This window comes from Diaphorina citri, unplaced genomic scaffold (genome assembly GCF_000475195.1).
Source record: "Diaphorina citri unplaced genomic scaffold, Diaci psyllid genome assembly version 1.1 scaffold906, whole genome shotgun sequence".
In the NCBI taxonomy this organism is placed as follows: Eukaryota; Metazoa; Arthropoda; class Insecta; order Hemiptera; family Psyllidae; genus Diaphorina; species Diaphorina citri.
In genome coordinates, this window is record NW_007378337.1 from 82,367 (window position 1) to 99,239 (window position 16,873).

Sequence of the window (16,873 nt, forward strand, 5' to 3'; positions counted from 1 at the left end):
AATCGGAAAATTTTGGAGCATACCCCCCTCCCTCCGTCCATTCGTGTTTGGCCCCCCCCCCCCCCCTCGACAAAATCCTGGATACGGCCCTGTCATATCTAGACAAATATCTGCTTCAAAATTATGGCATTAATCATTAAATTATTGAGGTATTGAAGCTTGAACCACAACTTTCGGATTTCGAGCTGACTTCAGGGTGCATTTATTCTTGTGAGGACTAGGTATTTAGCAGCAAAGCTTTTTACGAAATTCTAGCCCATCTTCTGGTCGAAATTCCAAAGTAAAAGCAAGGCATTAAAGCTTGGTGTGTGATATGACTTTAGCAGTAAATCAATAACTACAGTGCAATAGTTCTAAACTAAAATGGACGCGGCACATAAGGGATCAGGAAGAGACCGCCTTAAATCAATAAATAAAACATGTTTCACGGCTAATATTAGTTTGCCTTACTGTCGGAATAATAAAACTCACTTCTAATTCAAACTTACAATTTAATATTATGACAGGCGCAAGAATCCTAAGAGTTTTGCTCACCAATCACATCTTTTCTTTCCAGATCCAAAGCCGCCCGCCATCTTGGATGACCCTCCCCACCCGGAGAAAGACTTATCCTCTCTCCCCTCCTTTGATCTCCCTTCCTCCCCTCCCCCTCCTCACTCAGGAGAAGAAGACAAGGACAGAGAACGCGAAGGCAGTGTGGGTAAAGAGAGAGAGGGAGGCGTGGAATCTCTGGAGACCCTGTTCTCGGAGCTGGAGGCTGTGGGAGATACCACGCAACAGCCTACGTCTGTGGCTAATATCAGTATAGTTTGCCTTACTGTCGGAATAATAAAACTCACTTCTTATTCAAACTTAATGACAGGCGCAAGAATCCTAAGAGTTTAGCTCACCAATCACATCTTTTTCTTTCCAGATCCAAAGCCGCCCGCCATCTTGGATGACCCTCCCCACCCGGAGAAAGACTCATCCTCTCTCCCCTCCTTTGATCTCCCTTCCTCCCCTCCCCCTCCTCCCTCTGGAGAAGAAGACAAGGACAGAGAACGCGAAGGCAGTGTGGGGAAAGAGAGAGAGGGAGGCGTGGAATCTCTGGAGACCCTGTTCTCGGAGCTGGAGGCTGTGGGAGATACCACTCAACAGCCTACGTCTGACCGAGACCTTAATGGACTGACTAGCTCCGACCCTATTTAAATAGGAAAAGGCTAAGAAGAAGAAGAAGAAGAAGAAGAAGAAGAAGAAGAAGAAGAAGAAGAAGAAGAAGAATAAGATTTCTGTTCCTCTAGTTTCTGACTGTACATCATACATATGAGAATACTCCCCTTTTATCCTATAGGTATGATCAGGAGGGTTCTGAAAGCTCCCATCAGCCTAGTGGTCTTAGGCCAGACATTCACTGTCAGGTAGACCTGACAGGTACGGCTGGAAAGGTCCGAATGTCAGGTCTACCTGATACCTGATCCTACGTCTGCCCAACAGTCACCCCCGCCACAGCAACTGAAAGAGTCTGTGCTCATGCGACTCGCCAACCGAATCAAGGTGAGAACACAGAACATTCAGAACAGAACATTTTACACATGCTACGACATATCTTCCAACTTGGTCTTTCTACATATGGTTGCGTGTGTACGCGATATTTGCTCAAATTTCACCCGTTTGGATATGGATTTTGCGCAAATATCGTTCCACACGCAACGATCTGTCGAAAGACAAAAGTTAAAAAACCACGTCGTAGAGTGTATATCGGGTCTAAAGCTCGGATTTCTTTAAACTTGAAATTTTTCCAATTTGCTATTTACTCATGAGGGTATTAAGGTCCGTGAGTGCGTGGCCACACAGTGAGTTAAAACTCCGCTTAAGTTTAAGCAATCTTATTTGTTTTTGTTTTTTTTTTTTTATTTTTATTATTATTCTTTTTGAAATCAAGCAATCAGATTGCTTAAAGATCCGAGCACGAGGATTAAAAAACTTAAATTGAGTTTAAACTCACTTTGTGGCACCGGGGGTAAACTTGACCATTCTTATTCCAGTCGTTGGAGCGTAACATGTCCCTCAGTGGCCAATATTTGGATGAGCTATCACGACGCTACAAGCGGCAGATTGAGGAACTAAGTCGCGCCCTAGCCGAAGCCCTGGCTGAGAGAAAGCGAGGAGAAGTGAGAGAAGCAAAGCTGAGCTATGAGTTGAGTGTGTTGGCACAACAGCTGGCGAGTCTGACGGTGTCTGTGGACACTATACTGACGGAGCGCGAGTCCTGGCTGTACAAGGTAAGGAGAAAGGAAAATTAGATTAGAATTAGCTTGATTGGTACGTTGGTAGAGCGCCTGCCTTGTAAGCGCTAGGCCATGGGTTCGATTCCCGCCCGAGGCGGAATTTATCCTGTACGGATAATGTTCGTTCTCACAACGGCTGGCTTTCTCCCATCCTGTCTTCCTTCTCGCTTCGATTACGGGACGATAAGACCTTGGCAGGGAAAGTTCTTTCTATCAAACCTCTTCAAAAATAATAATAATAATGAAAATCTCACGGTTTGATTTCAGATGTCAACAATAGGTCAACACACGGTCATCATTCTGGTGGAGCTACTCATTTTCGTCGCTGTGCTATTCGTGTGTCGCGTTCTGCCTGAGGTAGAACTGAGTCAGCGTAAGATAAGTCTGGCCTGGCGTAGAGGCAAACTGGAGCCCAGTGTAGCCCAGCCTGTAAGGAGGAAGTCGGATAGTATACTACATCACAATGGGGATGCTGGTGAACCTAGGAAACGCAGACCTAGTGAAGAGGCCATGAAGAGCTCAGGTTTGTTAAGTTTTGTGTATGTGTGTTTTTTTTTTTTGGGGGGGGGGAGAGAGAAAGGAGTGTTTCACCCTTTTTTTATTTAGTAACAGTGAAGCAGCTGCTACATTGGACTCTTGTCATAACTCAGGGCGGTATTTAAGGGGGGGGCGGCTTACCCCCCTCCCCCTATGAGCTCAATGTCCCACTTGTACTGTGGGCCAGACTCGGAAAATTTTGGAGCATACACCCCTCCCTCCGTCCATTAGTGTTTGGACCTCCCCCCCCCTCGACAAAATCCTGGATACGGCCCTGTCATATCTAGACAAATATGTGCTTCAAAATTATGGCATTAATCATTAAATTATTGAGGTATTGAAGCTTGAACCACAACTTTCGGATTTTGAGCTGACTTCAGGGTGCATTTATTCTTGTGAGGACTAGGTATTTAGCAGCAAAGCTTTGACGAAGTTCTAGCCCGTCTTCTGGTCGAAATTCCAAAGTAAAAGCAAGGCATTAAAGCTTGGTGTGTGATACGACTTTAGCAGTAAATCAATAACAACAGTGCAATAGTTCTAAACTAAAATGGACGCGGCACATAAGGGATCAGGAAGAGACCGCCTTAAATCAATAAATAAAACATGTTTCAGGCTCCACGCATTGTGATCTAGTCATCCCTCCCAGCACGACGAGTGTGGAGATCCCGTCCTCGCATCACTCGATCAGTACCACCTTGCTTCGTCCCCTCACCAAGTCCGAGAAGAGACGCAAACGTCGCAAGAAAGAAGTCAAGCTGAAAATCTCGTCGAGTTTCAACACACTGTCCAATACACGGGACAGCTATTCGTCTCTATACGAAGAGGTAATAATAATGTTTATTGTTTTCTATAAAATAATCTCACAGCAACCTCCTTGGCCGAGTGGGTATCACACTAGACTTGCACTCCGGAGGTCCCGGGTTCGATTCCTGGTGGGGCCGAAGTTTTTTCGACTCTGTACTTGGAATTTGGGGTGCACTCGGCCTCGTGAGGTCAAGTGAGTAGCTACTTTAATCGAGTAGCGACCAGTGGCGGCATTACAAGTCAAAGGAACGAGCGATGATAAATATGATGATTGAGTAAATGAAAGACTTGTAGTATTGTGATACCCACAAAGCTGTGAAAAAGCTTTCTGCTTTACCACAAACATTCATGATTTGATTTGATTTATTATTTTCCAGGAAATATTTTTGAAGTTCTCTTTGTATGTTTTTTTCTATTTGTAATAATGTATAATTTATTGTTGTTTGTATTTAGGTTCCTAGGCAATTAAAGCGAACCTCGTCCTCTGACCACATCAGATGGTGTGATCAGGTCAATGAGAACCTGACTTCGTCGAGTTTCAACACACTGTCCAATACTCGGGACAGCTATTCGTCTCTATACGAAGAGGTAATAATAATGTTTATTGTTTTCTATAAAATAATCTCACAGCAACCTCCGTGGTAGAGTGAGTATCACACTAGGCTTGCACTCCCGAGGTCCCGGGTTCGATTCCTGGTGGGGCCAAAGTTTTTTCGACTCTGTACTTGGAATTTGGGGTGCACTCGGCCTCGTGAGGACAAGTGAGTAGCTACTTTAATCGAGTAGCGATCAGTGGCGGCATTACAAGTCAAAGAAACGAGCGATGATAAATATGATGATTGAGTAAATGAAAGTATTGTGATACCCACAAAGCTGTGAAAAAGCTTTCTGCTTTACCACAAACATTCATGATTTGATTTGATCTATTATTTTCCAGGATATATTTTTGAAGTTCTCTTTGTATGTTTTTTTCTATTTGTAATAATGTATTTTTGTTTGTATTTAGGTTCCTAGGCAATTAAAGCGAACCTCGTCCTCTGACCACATCAGATGGTGTGATCAGGTCAATGAGAACCTGACGGTGAGGAACTCGTTCGAACCCCTGTCCTCTCCATTGCAGAGCCCGGAGAACTCACCGCCCCATCATGAGGGGATATTTAGCACAGGTAAAATTGTAACAAAACACTTGTTTACTTTTCAAGCACAACGCCTTGAACAAATAATCAAAATGAAAAATAAAACTTTGATCTAGTCGGAAATTGAACGTGCAAGCTTAGTGTGATATCAACTCATAACATAACACTTGTTTACTTTTCAAGTACAACGCCTTGAACAAATAATCAAAATGAAAAATAAAACTTTGATCTAGTCGGAAATTGAACGTGCAAGCTTAGTGTGATATCAACTCAGCCACAGATTTTGCTCCATTTCTGAACATTATTGTTGTTACTCGTATACGTGTGAGAGCATACCATCCATCCTAATTGACGTAGCCTAACTTATCACGGGACATTCGTGAGCGGAATAATATTTTGTGTGTTGGCTGGCTGGGGGACTTTAAACAGGGAACATGCCAGCCTGAATTTCCCTTGCTAAAGAAATAGGGTTGAGTGCGTCCACTCGTAAAATTTGTAGCCAAAACCAAATGTCAGTCCAAAGTTATCATCCCAGTTACGGCTGATTGAGAGACTGACGAAAAACGTCGACCCCGTCTGAACACGGAAAAAAGTGAGGAAAAAGAAGAAGACGAGGAGTTATGTTTAACGAGCTCTTACTCAGCTGACTACTATGAAAAGCCATTCAGGAGTCTTTGGAGGCCGAATGGCTGGCTTGATTGAAAAGATCTCCTGAAGGAACCATCCATGGACCAAAATACATAAATCCTGACCAACTTCATCAAAATCGGATTAACGGTTCCGAAGTTATACGTGATTGAAAAATCAGTGGCCATAGTTTTGGAACCGCTTCAGAACATAAGGGGCTGAAAGCCCAAATTTTACGGTCTACTTCAGCACAGTCGATATTTTGACATTAAATTTTGTGGTTTAAGCCCCTTATTAGTGTTGGGAATAATCGATTATGATAATCGATTAATCGATTATTATTGATAATCGTAATCGTAATCGATTATAAAAAATAATCTTTCAGCACAGTCGATATTTTGACATTAAATTTTGTGGTTTAAGCCCCTTATGTTCTGAAGCGGCTCCGAAATTATGGCCACTTCACTCTTCAGAATTTTATGGTTAATTTCCTATGGGGCACTTATAGGTTGAACACCCTGTATGAACGGTTACCGTACAGCGTACGGTAATCCATCTTTGACATGTGGCAACACTGACCATTTTGCGCGGCAAAATTTGAATATTTTTTAGTTTTTACAAGTCAAGGTAAAAAGTGGACTTGTTAAACAAATTTAAATTTTGTTTCTGGCTCTCCTTGAACTTTTTAAAAGCGCAACTATATTAGTTAATGTTCTTTGCTGTCCAGAAAATTCAGCAAATACTGTGGAAATTTCATAGGTAATGAATATCAGTTTTCCTTGTATTTTTTTTCCCACACTGTAGCCAGCTTATCACAAGCTCCAACTCTATTGTTGTGTACAAACAAGAGATGATAACAAATCATTGAATTGCGTTTTACTATCATCTGTTGGTTATTCGAACTTAGGACATCATGGGTTGGTGCCTACCTAATCATTATCATTATTTTCTTTTACACATTGATATCATCTGCAATCCCAACTCCCGAGATCTTTCTTATGCTATGTTCAGAGCAAATTGTATATCAATTAATGATTATGTAAACATAATGATGTAAGAACCCTCCAACACTACCCCTTATGTTCTGAAGCGGCTCCGAAACTATGGCCACTTCACTCTTCAGAATTTTATGGTTAATATCCTATATGGGGCACTTATAGGTTGAACACCCTGTATGGACGGTTACCGTACAGCGTACGGTAATCTGGAACCTGAGACGTACGGTAATTCATCTTTGACATGTGGCAACACTGACCATTTTACGCGGCAAAGTTTGAATATTTTTTAGTTTTTACAAGTCAAGGTAAAAAGTGGACTTGCATAATTTAAATTTTGTTTCTGGCTCTCCTTGAACTTTTTAAAAGCGCAACTATATTAGTTAATGTTCTTTGCTGTCCAGAAAATTCAGCAAATACTGTGGAAATTTCATAGGTAATGAATATCAGTTTTCCTTGTATTTTTTTTCCCACACTGTAGCCAGCTTATCACAAGCTCCAACTCTATTGTTGTGTACAAACAAGAGATGATAACAAATCATTGAATTGCGTTTTACTATCATCTGTTGGTTATTCGAACTTAGGACATCATGGGTTGGTGCCTACCTAATCATTATCATTATTTTCTTTTACACATTGATATCATCTGCAATCCCAACTCCCGAGATCTTTCTTATGCTATGTTCAGAGCAAATTGTATATCAATTAATGATTATGTAAACATAATGATGTAAGAACCCAACTAATGTCTCTCTAGCCCTGTAGGGGTGGATTGAAAATGAACAAAGCAAAGAGTATAGTTGTAATAAGAACAGCCTTGAAAATAGTTTTGCTACAGATAAGGACAGTTATTAACATTAGTAGGTGTTTCCTTACTTGGAGGTTTGTGTATCACTTACCTATCTTGTTCACTTCTTGTTACAGAGAGTTTAATTTTAATACACAGTTAACCATTGAATAATTCCATCCAGGTAGAAGTCTGCACAATGGCAAGAAATTATTCCAGCACTTCACAATCAAATACTGGCTTTTGGTAAGACTTAATTTTAATACACAGTTAAGCATTGAATAATTCCATCCAGGTAGAAGTCTGCACAATGGCAAGAAATTATTCCAGCACTTCACAATCAAATACTGGCTTTTGGTAAGAATACAGACCTGAGACCTGCTCTTGAAAAAATTACTGGTAACTTTCCACTCTGTATGGGAAGTGGGGAAATAGGATGTCCAAATTGCTTTGTGAAATGTTCCTCAGTGGAGTTAAATATAGAATTCCATTTTGATCCATGGTGTGATTTTCCTAAAGCATTCTTGCTTTTTTTATCAGCTTTCTTTAAAGTGGTAGGGTTCTCCTAGAGGAGCTCTTCCACCCAACCACTTCCTTATTGTTATTAATGTTGTTGTTTATTATTTCCAGGGAACCATATGATGGGGGTCTTTCAGAATACAAGAAACCATCTTGTGATGACAAGCATAGTAGGTATGTTCCTATGTTCTGATGTCTAGGGGTAAAACTTGTAACTAGATCAATGTCTTTAAAGGTAATGAATTACAAACTGGGTGCTTCCTGTTCTCAAAGAAATATAGCTGAAGCCAAAGAGTGGACATATTAATATTCTTGTAAATTCTAATATCTAGGTATTTCAATAAATCAGTGTGAAATGTGAAAAAAAAAAAAAAAAAAGGTCTGGCTAGGGGACATTAAACAGAGAGTAGACTAGCGTGTGGCTGTGGGACTATAAATAGGGAGGAGAACTGCTAACCCTAACCAGCCTAGCTAGCTGGCAGTTTCAAAGGGTTCTCCCTGCTTTTAAAGAATAAGCACAAGTCCTCATGATGGTTGACTGTGGCTCAGGACGAGCCAATTAAACATGGCTAGAGACCATCACCCTGGTGTATGGCAGATACAAAATGATGTCTTTTCTTTACTCTGCCAACACCATTCGGCAAAAGCTAAAGCCGCTACCGCTACAACAACAACAACAGTGAAAAAAAAAGTAGGAGCATTTAGCACATCTAGTTTAGCTTTTTATTTATTTAGTTTTTAGCCTCCTACATGGTATTACATATTACTGTGTATCTTCTGTGTTAGGAGCTGCCATCTAATACTTAGTTTACTCTCACTCACATTTTCAGTGGCAAAAAGAAGAAAAACAACAAAAAATCAAAGCCAACCCCTGTGTCTGCATCTCTCTTTTTCTCATCGGGAGTTGAAGCCAGTTCCAAACACCCTCCAAATGAAGCTCCATCAGGTAACAGACACCAGACTACCAATAGTGTTGTGAAATGACCTTGACTTACAAAACATTAGCTGCTCTACCCTTAGCAGAATGTAATTCTGACCTGATGAAATAGGCAAATTGACCTTACAATCACTAATTTCTGAAGGAGATCCATAAGCAATTTTCATACAGCCTAGGTTAAAAAAAAAAAAAAAAAAAAACGCAGGGTACCAGGCTTTAAGTGTAAATAATTCAGAAATAATACCTACATACCTACTATCTTACTAATACATACTAACTTTCCTTCCCATAGGATGAAGAAAGTAAAAGGTTACCTACCTTTTCCCTCTAGCAAAACTGATGGCTTTTAAACATAATTAATTCCTAACCGTAATTTTATTGACATAGTTGATGCATTATTTTATGTGCTTCTGTCCTATCTTTCCTTTGTCCTCCATTTTCTTTGCCTTCATACCTTACAGAAGGGGACATCAAAGACATTCAATATTGGAGATTTCTCAAAGGGTCCCCCTGTATCTTTTCTGAACAGATTGTATACCAGATTTTGTTGTTGTTCCCCTGGAAATACGGTTTATTGTAGACTGGCATGTTTATTTTATTAAATAAATACTAATAGTCAATTGTTTTTCTCTGTTTCAAAGGGTCCCCCTGTATCTTTTCTGAACAGATTGTATACCAGATTTTGTTGTTGTTCCTCTGGAAATACGGTTTATAGACTGACATGTTTATTTTATTAAATAAATACTAATAGTCAATTGTTTTTCTCTGTTTTTCATCTTTTTCTTTATCTCATTAGGTAATGTACTTTTTTAAAGGGTGTTATAGGTAGGTAGTGTACCTACGTACTTTATTTTCAGACACCCTGTTTTATTAGTCATTAGTAGTAAGGAGTTCTTTACAAGCTAGAGGTCTATATTAGCTAGGTATGTATTCACTACTACACTACACTATTATTCCTATACATTGTTTATCCTGCATCCAGCGAACAATAATTTATCTCTGGTTTGAACGCGAGCGATTGCTTCACCAGACGTCGGATTTACGAGCTTTTGCCTCAAGTCCAGCGAAGAATGATTCCTTATACTCTTTTGTCTCTAACACCCCAAAGGGCGATGGAAAAAGGGGAGCTGGATCATCATAATATGATTACACCTGAGGTGACCTGAGCTAAAACAGCACGTTAAAACCTAGGTACGTTAAAACAGCATTGTATAACCATTACCCCGCCACGCCGATCACAAAACGACAAAACCAATACCTAATTCCTCGTTTATAAAGCGGAAGAAGATGCCTCGACAAAAGTGATGAGAAGTTTTATATAAAGAAATAAACAAAGACGTGATGTGCTACCTAAACAACACATAGGAACCTGGCTACCTATTAGTTACGGACAAATACAAATACAATGAAACCTACAGACACAAAGAATAATAGAGAAGACGACACTATATAGGCGGAAACTAGAAACAGGTCTTGGAGCTGAGAGTAGTTCTCAAATCAAAACAATAGTCCATTTGACAAAGTTCATAGTGGAAGATAGTAACAAAAGACAAAGTTTACAGTAGAAGATAGATAGTAACGAAAAACATCTGTATAGTTTCAATAATTTCAAACGTTCATGTATGTACCTAAAGATCATGCACCAAAGAAAATAACTGCAAGTTTGTCGAGAAGATATTTCTTGCAGAGCTTCAAAAATCAGGAAGAAAAGGAATCAATAGCGAATAGTACCACTCACACCCATAAAGACAGAAAGAATGATACTGAAAGACCTGGATCAAGAGACCAGACACTGTAGACGTAGTGGTGAAAATTTGGTTTTTAGTGGATATTCCAAGAACGACGCGCGACGGTAGAAGCTTGATAGCTTTTGTTTGTCAGGGATTCAAGGACGAGAAGTGCCAAGAAGAAATCGGAATCGCAGATAGTTGAGTGGTTCTATTGGATAATTCGTCCTTTCGGAGGGTATCTATATCTATCAACCAACCAAATCAAGGTTTGAGAACGTCTAGACTAGACAAAGACACCAGAGGACATACAGGGCATTGGAGTGAGATGCGTTTTCCCTTCCTCTGTCTCACTCTGTCATGTACAAGTTCCGGATCACTGGTTTAAGGAAGACCAAATAGACAGAAATAGAGATGGGTATAAATAGATTATACATAGATCATCATAGATAGAATAGATTATACCTACATAGAGAGTATTATCTACTAAGAAAGTCACTGGTTTAAGGAAGACCAAATAGACAAAAAATAGAGATGGGTATAAATAGATTATACATAGATCATCATAGATAGAATAGATTATACCTACATAAAGAGTATTATCTACTAAGAAACTGATCCAAGCTATAGGCGGTTATGGATCAATTATCGAATTTAGGCGATATTGCTTCCTCCTGTTATTATTAAGTATTAATTCCATTATATTTGTATGTTCCATTCTATTCTATTCTTAGGGGAATAAAAATATAGACAAAATGACCCAGCACCTAAATGGGAAGTATTGTGTCTCCTCTCGCCCATCTGATGAGAGGCATACTACGGGATGGGCATGCTACGACACAGACCACATGAGTCTAATGTAGCAGTTGTTTCATTGCCACGAAATAAAAACGGCGGTGAAACACTCTTTTTTTTTCAAGTCATAGGTAGGTACCCTATAAACTACGTACATATGTAAGTGTGAAGTTATTTTGACAAATGGACAGAAACATGACTAAAATTTCAATGAATTACAAATTACAAGTTTAAATTAATTAAAGACTCCAATGAACTACTACCTATTTATAGTGAAATAGTCAATCGGGCAATACACATTTGTAAATAATTTTACGTCATCACTCATAGAGTAAGAAAGCCATAGTGTTGAAAACATTACCTGCCTCCTAGAGTACCAAACTCCTAATATGTGAACTTGAAGTCCCACATGAACTAAACATACAGAGTGGAAACTTACCTGAAATCAAAAACAAATGAAAAACAGAGCAATTAGTTACATTTTCCACATTTGTAAGTAATTTTACGTCATCACTTATAGAGTAAGAAAGCCATAGTGTTGAAAACATTACCTGCCTCCTAGGTCCTAGAGTACCAAACTCCCAATATGTGAACTATTTGAAGTCCCACATGAACTAAACATACAGAGTGGAAACTTACCTGAAATCAAAAACAAATGAAAAACAGAGCAATTAGTTACATTTTCTACTTTAAACAGGGAACATGCCAGCCTGAATTTCCCTTGCTAAAGAAATAGCAAAGGTTGAGTGCGTCCACTCGTAAAATTTGTAGCCAAAACCAAATGTCAGCCCAAAGCTATCATCCCAGTTACGGCTGATTGAGAGGCTGATCGACCCCGTCTGAACACGGAAAAAAGTGAGGAAAAAGAAGAAGACGAGGAGTTATGTTTAACGAGCTCTTACTCAGCTGACTACTATTTCATTGTCTGATTACAGCCATGTCTGCGCGTAGCAAGAGAAGTATCGTTCCTGCCATGGCTCCTCCCAAGTTATCAGACACAGATACCAGCGTGGTATCCTTCACCACGAGTCATCAAGGAGACTCCAGATCCTACTCCAACTCATCTAGTACCACGGGAACACCGAAGAAATCCTCCGGGTTCAAGAAGTATTGATTACAGCCATGTCTGCGCGTAGCAAGAGAAGTATCGTTCCTGCCGTGGCTCCTCCCAAGTTATCAGACACAGATACCAGCGTGGTATCCTTCGCCACGAGTCATCAAGGAGACTCCAGATCCTACTCCAACTCATCTAGTACCACGGGAACACCGAAGAAATCCTCCGGGTTCAAGAAGTACGTGAAGAAGTTTTTCTGATGCGGTACTGCGGGAGAATTTTAAATAACGAGTGTGAGATAACGCTTAGGCCAGCCACTCACTATCAGGTACACCTGATCAGATCCGCCTGACAGGGACACCTGATACGTGATATGTGATGAGCACACTCACTTTCAGGTAGACGTGATAGGTATGGCTGATCAGGTCTACCTGATGAGCACACACTATATAATAGACCTGACAGGTACAGCTGAAAATGTCCGCCTGTCAGATCTACCTGATACCTGATGACCACACACACTATCAGATAGACCTGACAGGTATGGCTGAAAAGGTCCGCCTGTCAGGTGTACCTGATATCTGATAAGCACATACACTATCAGGTAGACCTGACAGGTGTACCTGTCTACCTATCAGGTCTACCTGATAGAGAGTGGCTGGCCTCATTTGTCTTGTGGAATTTGAAACTATTTCCCCCTTTCTGGAGCTCAACTTCCAATCCTAGATTTGTCAGAAGTTGTAATCGATTATGTGAAATTTAATTAAGTCAAACATGGCTGAACCAATGAGAGTGTGAGATTTCGCTGTGTTTACGTCCAAAGCGGAATCTCAGTGGTTGAATCGGTTCAGAATTCTGGCCTCATTTGTCTTGTGGAATTTGAAACTATTTCCCCCTTTCTGAAGCTCAACGTCCAATCCTAGATTTGTCAGAAGTTGTATTCGATTATGTGAAATTTAATTCAGTCAAACATGGCTGAACCAATGAGAGTGTGAGATTTCGCTGTGTTTACGTCCAAAGCGGAATCTCAGTGGTTGAATCGGTTCAGAATCCGCAAGACAAATATGCGTACAGTGATCACTCGGACTACTAGTATACAGGTGGTTATACTGGGACCTATTCCTGAAGGATGGAGTTGTACTTTACGAGCTACAAGTGGATTTTTCCATAGAGGTTTAACGTCGTTGTATAACTGACTGCTGAGGTTTTTCGTGACACTCACAAATGGATCACAAACTACAGCAAAGTCTGGGTCCACATTCTCATATCGACTTGATGTTTAAAGATATTGAATGGTATAACTGACTGCTGAGGCTTTTCGTGACACTCACAAATGGATCACAAACTACAGCAAAGTCTGGGTCCACATTCTCATATCGACTTGATGTTTAAAGATATTGAATTTTTAGTAGATATCTGCGCTTGCACAAAAGTCGCCGATTGTTTCAACATTTATTCTTATTATTTTCAATGCTTTTTTTATTCAGTGGGAGTATTTCACTTTTGTGAGCTCTCCACCCAACCACTTGTTTCCAGCAGGTTAACTTTGCTGCAACCACTTGTAAAGTCCAACACCATCCTGTTTATAAAAAGGTCCTAGGAGTATGCAAACGTTTTGTCTGAGGCAGTTCCTATTCTCTACCAATGTAGACTGATACATTTAATAATGGCTGTGATTGGTCCCCTCTAAAATGTTTCTTTGTACCTTTGCCAAAATACGTTCAACCATCTTTTCTTAGAGAGTTTAAGTAGCGTCTTTAGACGTCTCGAATTTAACCTATGTACTTTTGTTGCTCTAGTTTCCGAGACCTTAATGGACTGACTAGCTCCGACCCTATTTAAATAGGAAAAAGCTAAGAAGAAGAAGAAGAAGAAGAAGAAGATTTCTGTTCCTCTAGTTTCTGACTGTAGATCATACATATGAGAATACTCCCCTTTTATCCTATAGGTATGATGAGGAGGGTTCTGAAAGCTCCCATCAGCCCAGTGGTCTTAGGCCAGACATTCACTGTCAGGTAGACCTGACAGGTACGGCTGGAAAGGTCCGAATGTCAGGTCTACCTGATACCTGATGAGCACACACTTTCAGGTAGAGAGTGGCTGGCATTAAACTTACAGTAGGATCAAATTCCATAGGAAAGGACGAATAGAAAATCTCAGGGAATTCAGTGTTTTGGCACTGGTATGAACCGAACATTGTGCGTTACCTACCCTAATCCAAATAACTTGTATCTTTTGTTTATACTTTGTTTAGTTTATGTTGTTCTATAGAATCTGATATTGTCCTTGTTATTTTACGAATACGTGAAATCTGGTCAGTAGGTTATTACACCTAGTCGTTCCATGGTTAGGGCTTACAATGCTACTCTCAATCCCAAATAAATTCGGCTTGGTAAGCTTCGATCTAACGAAGGTCTGTTAGTTCCTGCTGATACTCAAAAGCTGATTTAGACCCAATGTTTTCTTACAATTAATTGATCTTAAGAAAAACGCAGTGTACCAGGCTTTAAGTGTAAATAATTCAGAAATAATACCTACATACCTACTATCTTACTAATACATACTAACATTCCTTCCCATAGGATGAAGAAAGTAAAAGGTTACCTACCTTTTCCCTCTAGCAAAACTGATGGCTTTTAAACATAATTCCTAACCGTAATTTTATTGACATAGTTGATGCATTATTTTATGTGCTTCTGTCCTATCTTTCCTTTGTCCTCCATTTTCTTTGTACTGACGTTGATTACCTTTGGTTTCGTATAAAGAGTGTTGCTTTAGTTTTTTTTTTTTTTGCTATATCATAAATGGTCGTGTACAGCTCATTTGATTAAGTTACCAAAATCGTTTTCCAACGACAATCTGTGCACCCGTGATTTTCGGAGCTGAATGTTGATGTTTCGAGAGTAATAAAATTGAGAAACTAAAATAATTTACACCTGCCAACTTTTATAACCAGAATAATGTGTTTTGATAGGTCCAAATGCGTGGTCACTCAAGTCAGGTTCAGCTTTATTCAAGGAGCCTCCCCCTGAGGAGCAAAGAAGACAGAATAGTCACAGTCACGGACATAGATCTGGCAGATTCAGTCCTTACTATCCTGAACCACAGGCAGAGGACTTGGATGAAGAAGAACAATTAAAGAAGGCAATAGAAGAGAGCATGAGAACAGCACAGGAGGAAGAGGAGAGGAAGAAGAAACAGGAGAAAGAAGAGGAAGAATGGTAAGAATATTACCCAAGTGTTGTAAGTAGATAATGTCGCGTCGTGTTTATTATTGTTATTACCCTCGTAATTTAAATCTCGTTTGACGGACTTTCCGGTATGTTTCTATTTTTCACATTTTCTGTTTTCTTCCAGGCTTGCCAAGCTATGTGCAGAATTGAAAGATGACCAGGAAGCAAGCAAAAAGACGAATAACTACCAGAATGCCAACAAAAAGAAATCCGTACAGAAGTATACTGGAGATTCTACGGATAGCGACGATTTTCTTCCTATATCTGTACCACTTGCTAAATCATCAAACAAGACCAAGGCACCCCCGCCAAAACCTGCACCCAAGTCAGCGCTGAAGAAAACGAACCCTGCTCCGAGGCCAGTGGAAAATTACGCTCAGAAGCACGCTGAAAACTTGCGACAAAAACAGAAACACACTGAACAGTATAGTCAGAAGAACACTGGTCAAAGACAGAACGAGAACTTTACTCAAAGAATTACAGACAATCCAAAGAAGGAACCAGAGAGACATCCGTTCCGAGAGATGAAAGAAGACAAAAAGATCACACCTCAAACTTCCAGGATTCCGAAGAATTTTTCTAACCTGTACGATAATTATGACGATAGTCCGGACGATGAACAAGAAGAGGAGATACAACGTCAAACGTTCTGGCCTTCTAAAAACGAAAGTCACAAGTGGAACCAAGACACATGGGGCCATCCTGAAATATTCCAAGCGACAAATAAGACACAGGAGAATGAGATGCCCAAAGGACAGAGAATTCGGAACACAAGCAAGACAAGTGCAGGGAGTACAAATAGTAAACCGAGAGATTTCAAACAAAATGATCCGTGTTCTGCCTCACCCGTCAAGAGTCGTAACTTTAAGCTGGACCTATTTAAAAATCAAAACAGCACAGAATCACAAGATGCACCAGGCGATAGTAAGAAACACGTCAAGTTCTCTTCTGTTCAGAGTGAACATTCCAACTCTGAGAATGAAACCAGTGGGTTCCGAACGTCTAACTTTGCCAGCAGCAAAAGTACATTTGACGAGAGTCTCTATTCGAATTATGCTCAGCGAGGAAACATGGCCCAACCTACTCGTAATAACAAACCTAGTAATATTCCAAGGACCAATGTGTCGCGAAGTGTTCGTAAAGATGACATGCACAGTTTAAATGAGAAAGAAACCAAGAATACTTGGAATAGTAGACAACATGTCAGCGCGAATGACATGAAACACAAAGTAGAGTCCAAAATAGATAAGAAACAAGACCAAGATGACTTAGTACAAGCTATGGATGACATGGAATTAAATAATCTAGACCCAGCTTTACAAGACACTGAGTTAAATAACCTAGAGCCCGCTGTACAAGACGAGTTAAATAATTTAGAACCCAACTCTGATAGCTCGACCCCGAGTGAGACCAAGAGTTCACAGCCAGAGGAAGCTTTGAATGTTAATAATGAAC

General features: G+C 40.0%; 1 protein-coding gene and 2 long non-coding RNA genes across 3 annotated transcripts in view; all 3 read left to right on the forward strand.

Moving 5' to 3' along the window:
• The window catches only part of LOC103512976 (SUN domain-containing ossification factor), a 37,043-nt gene extending 24,399 nt beyond the window's left edge, over positions 1-12,644 (forward strand). Inside the window, exons 13-20 of the mRNA XM_026826294.1 lie at positions 914-1,137; positions 1,456-1,533; positions 2,025-2,261; positions 2,535-2,790; positions 3,417-3,628; positions 4,615-4,774; positions 12,067-12,202; positions 12,388-12,644. Of these exons, the coding sequence (XP_026682095.1) occupies positions 914-1,137; positions 1,456-1,533; positions 2,025-2,261; positions 2,535-2,790; positions 3,417-3,628; positions 4,615-4,774; positions 12,067-12,202; positions 12,388-12,445 (1,361 nt within the window). The 3' untranslated portion in view covers positions 12,446-12,644. The remainder of the gene's footprint in view (positions 1-913; positions 1,138-1,455; positions 1,534-2,024; positions 2,262-2,534; positions 2,791-3,416; positions 3,629-4,614; positions 4,775-12,066; positions 12,203-12,387) is intronic.
• Positions 6,678-7,403, forward strand: LOC113468964. The gene is made up of 2 exons (XR_003392532.1): positions 6,678-6,802; positions 7,291-7,403. It is a non-coding gene; the product is annotated as an uncharacterized LOC113468964 (long non-coding RNA).
• An 841-nt stretch (positions 12,645-13,485) lies between the features above and the next one.
• On the forward strand, positions 13,486-14,907 carry LOC113468963. The gene is made up of 2 exons (XR_003392531.1): positions 13,486-14,174; positions 14,241-14,907. It is a non-coding gene; the product is annotated as an uncharacterized LOC113468963 (long non-coding RNA).
• Positions 14,908-16,873: the final 1,966 nt, after the last annotated feature.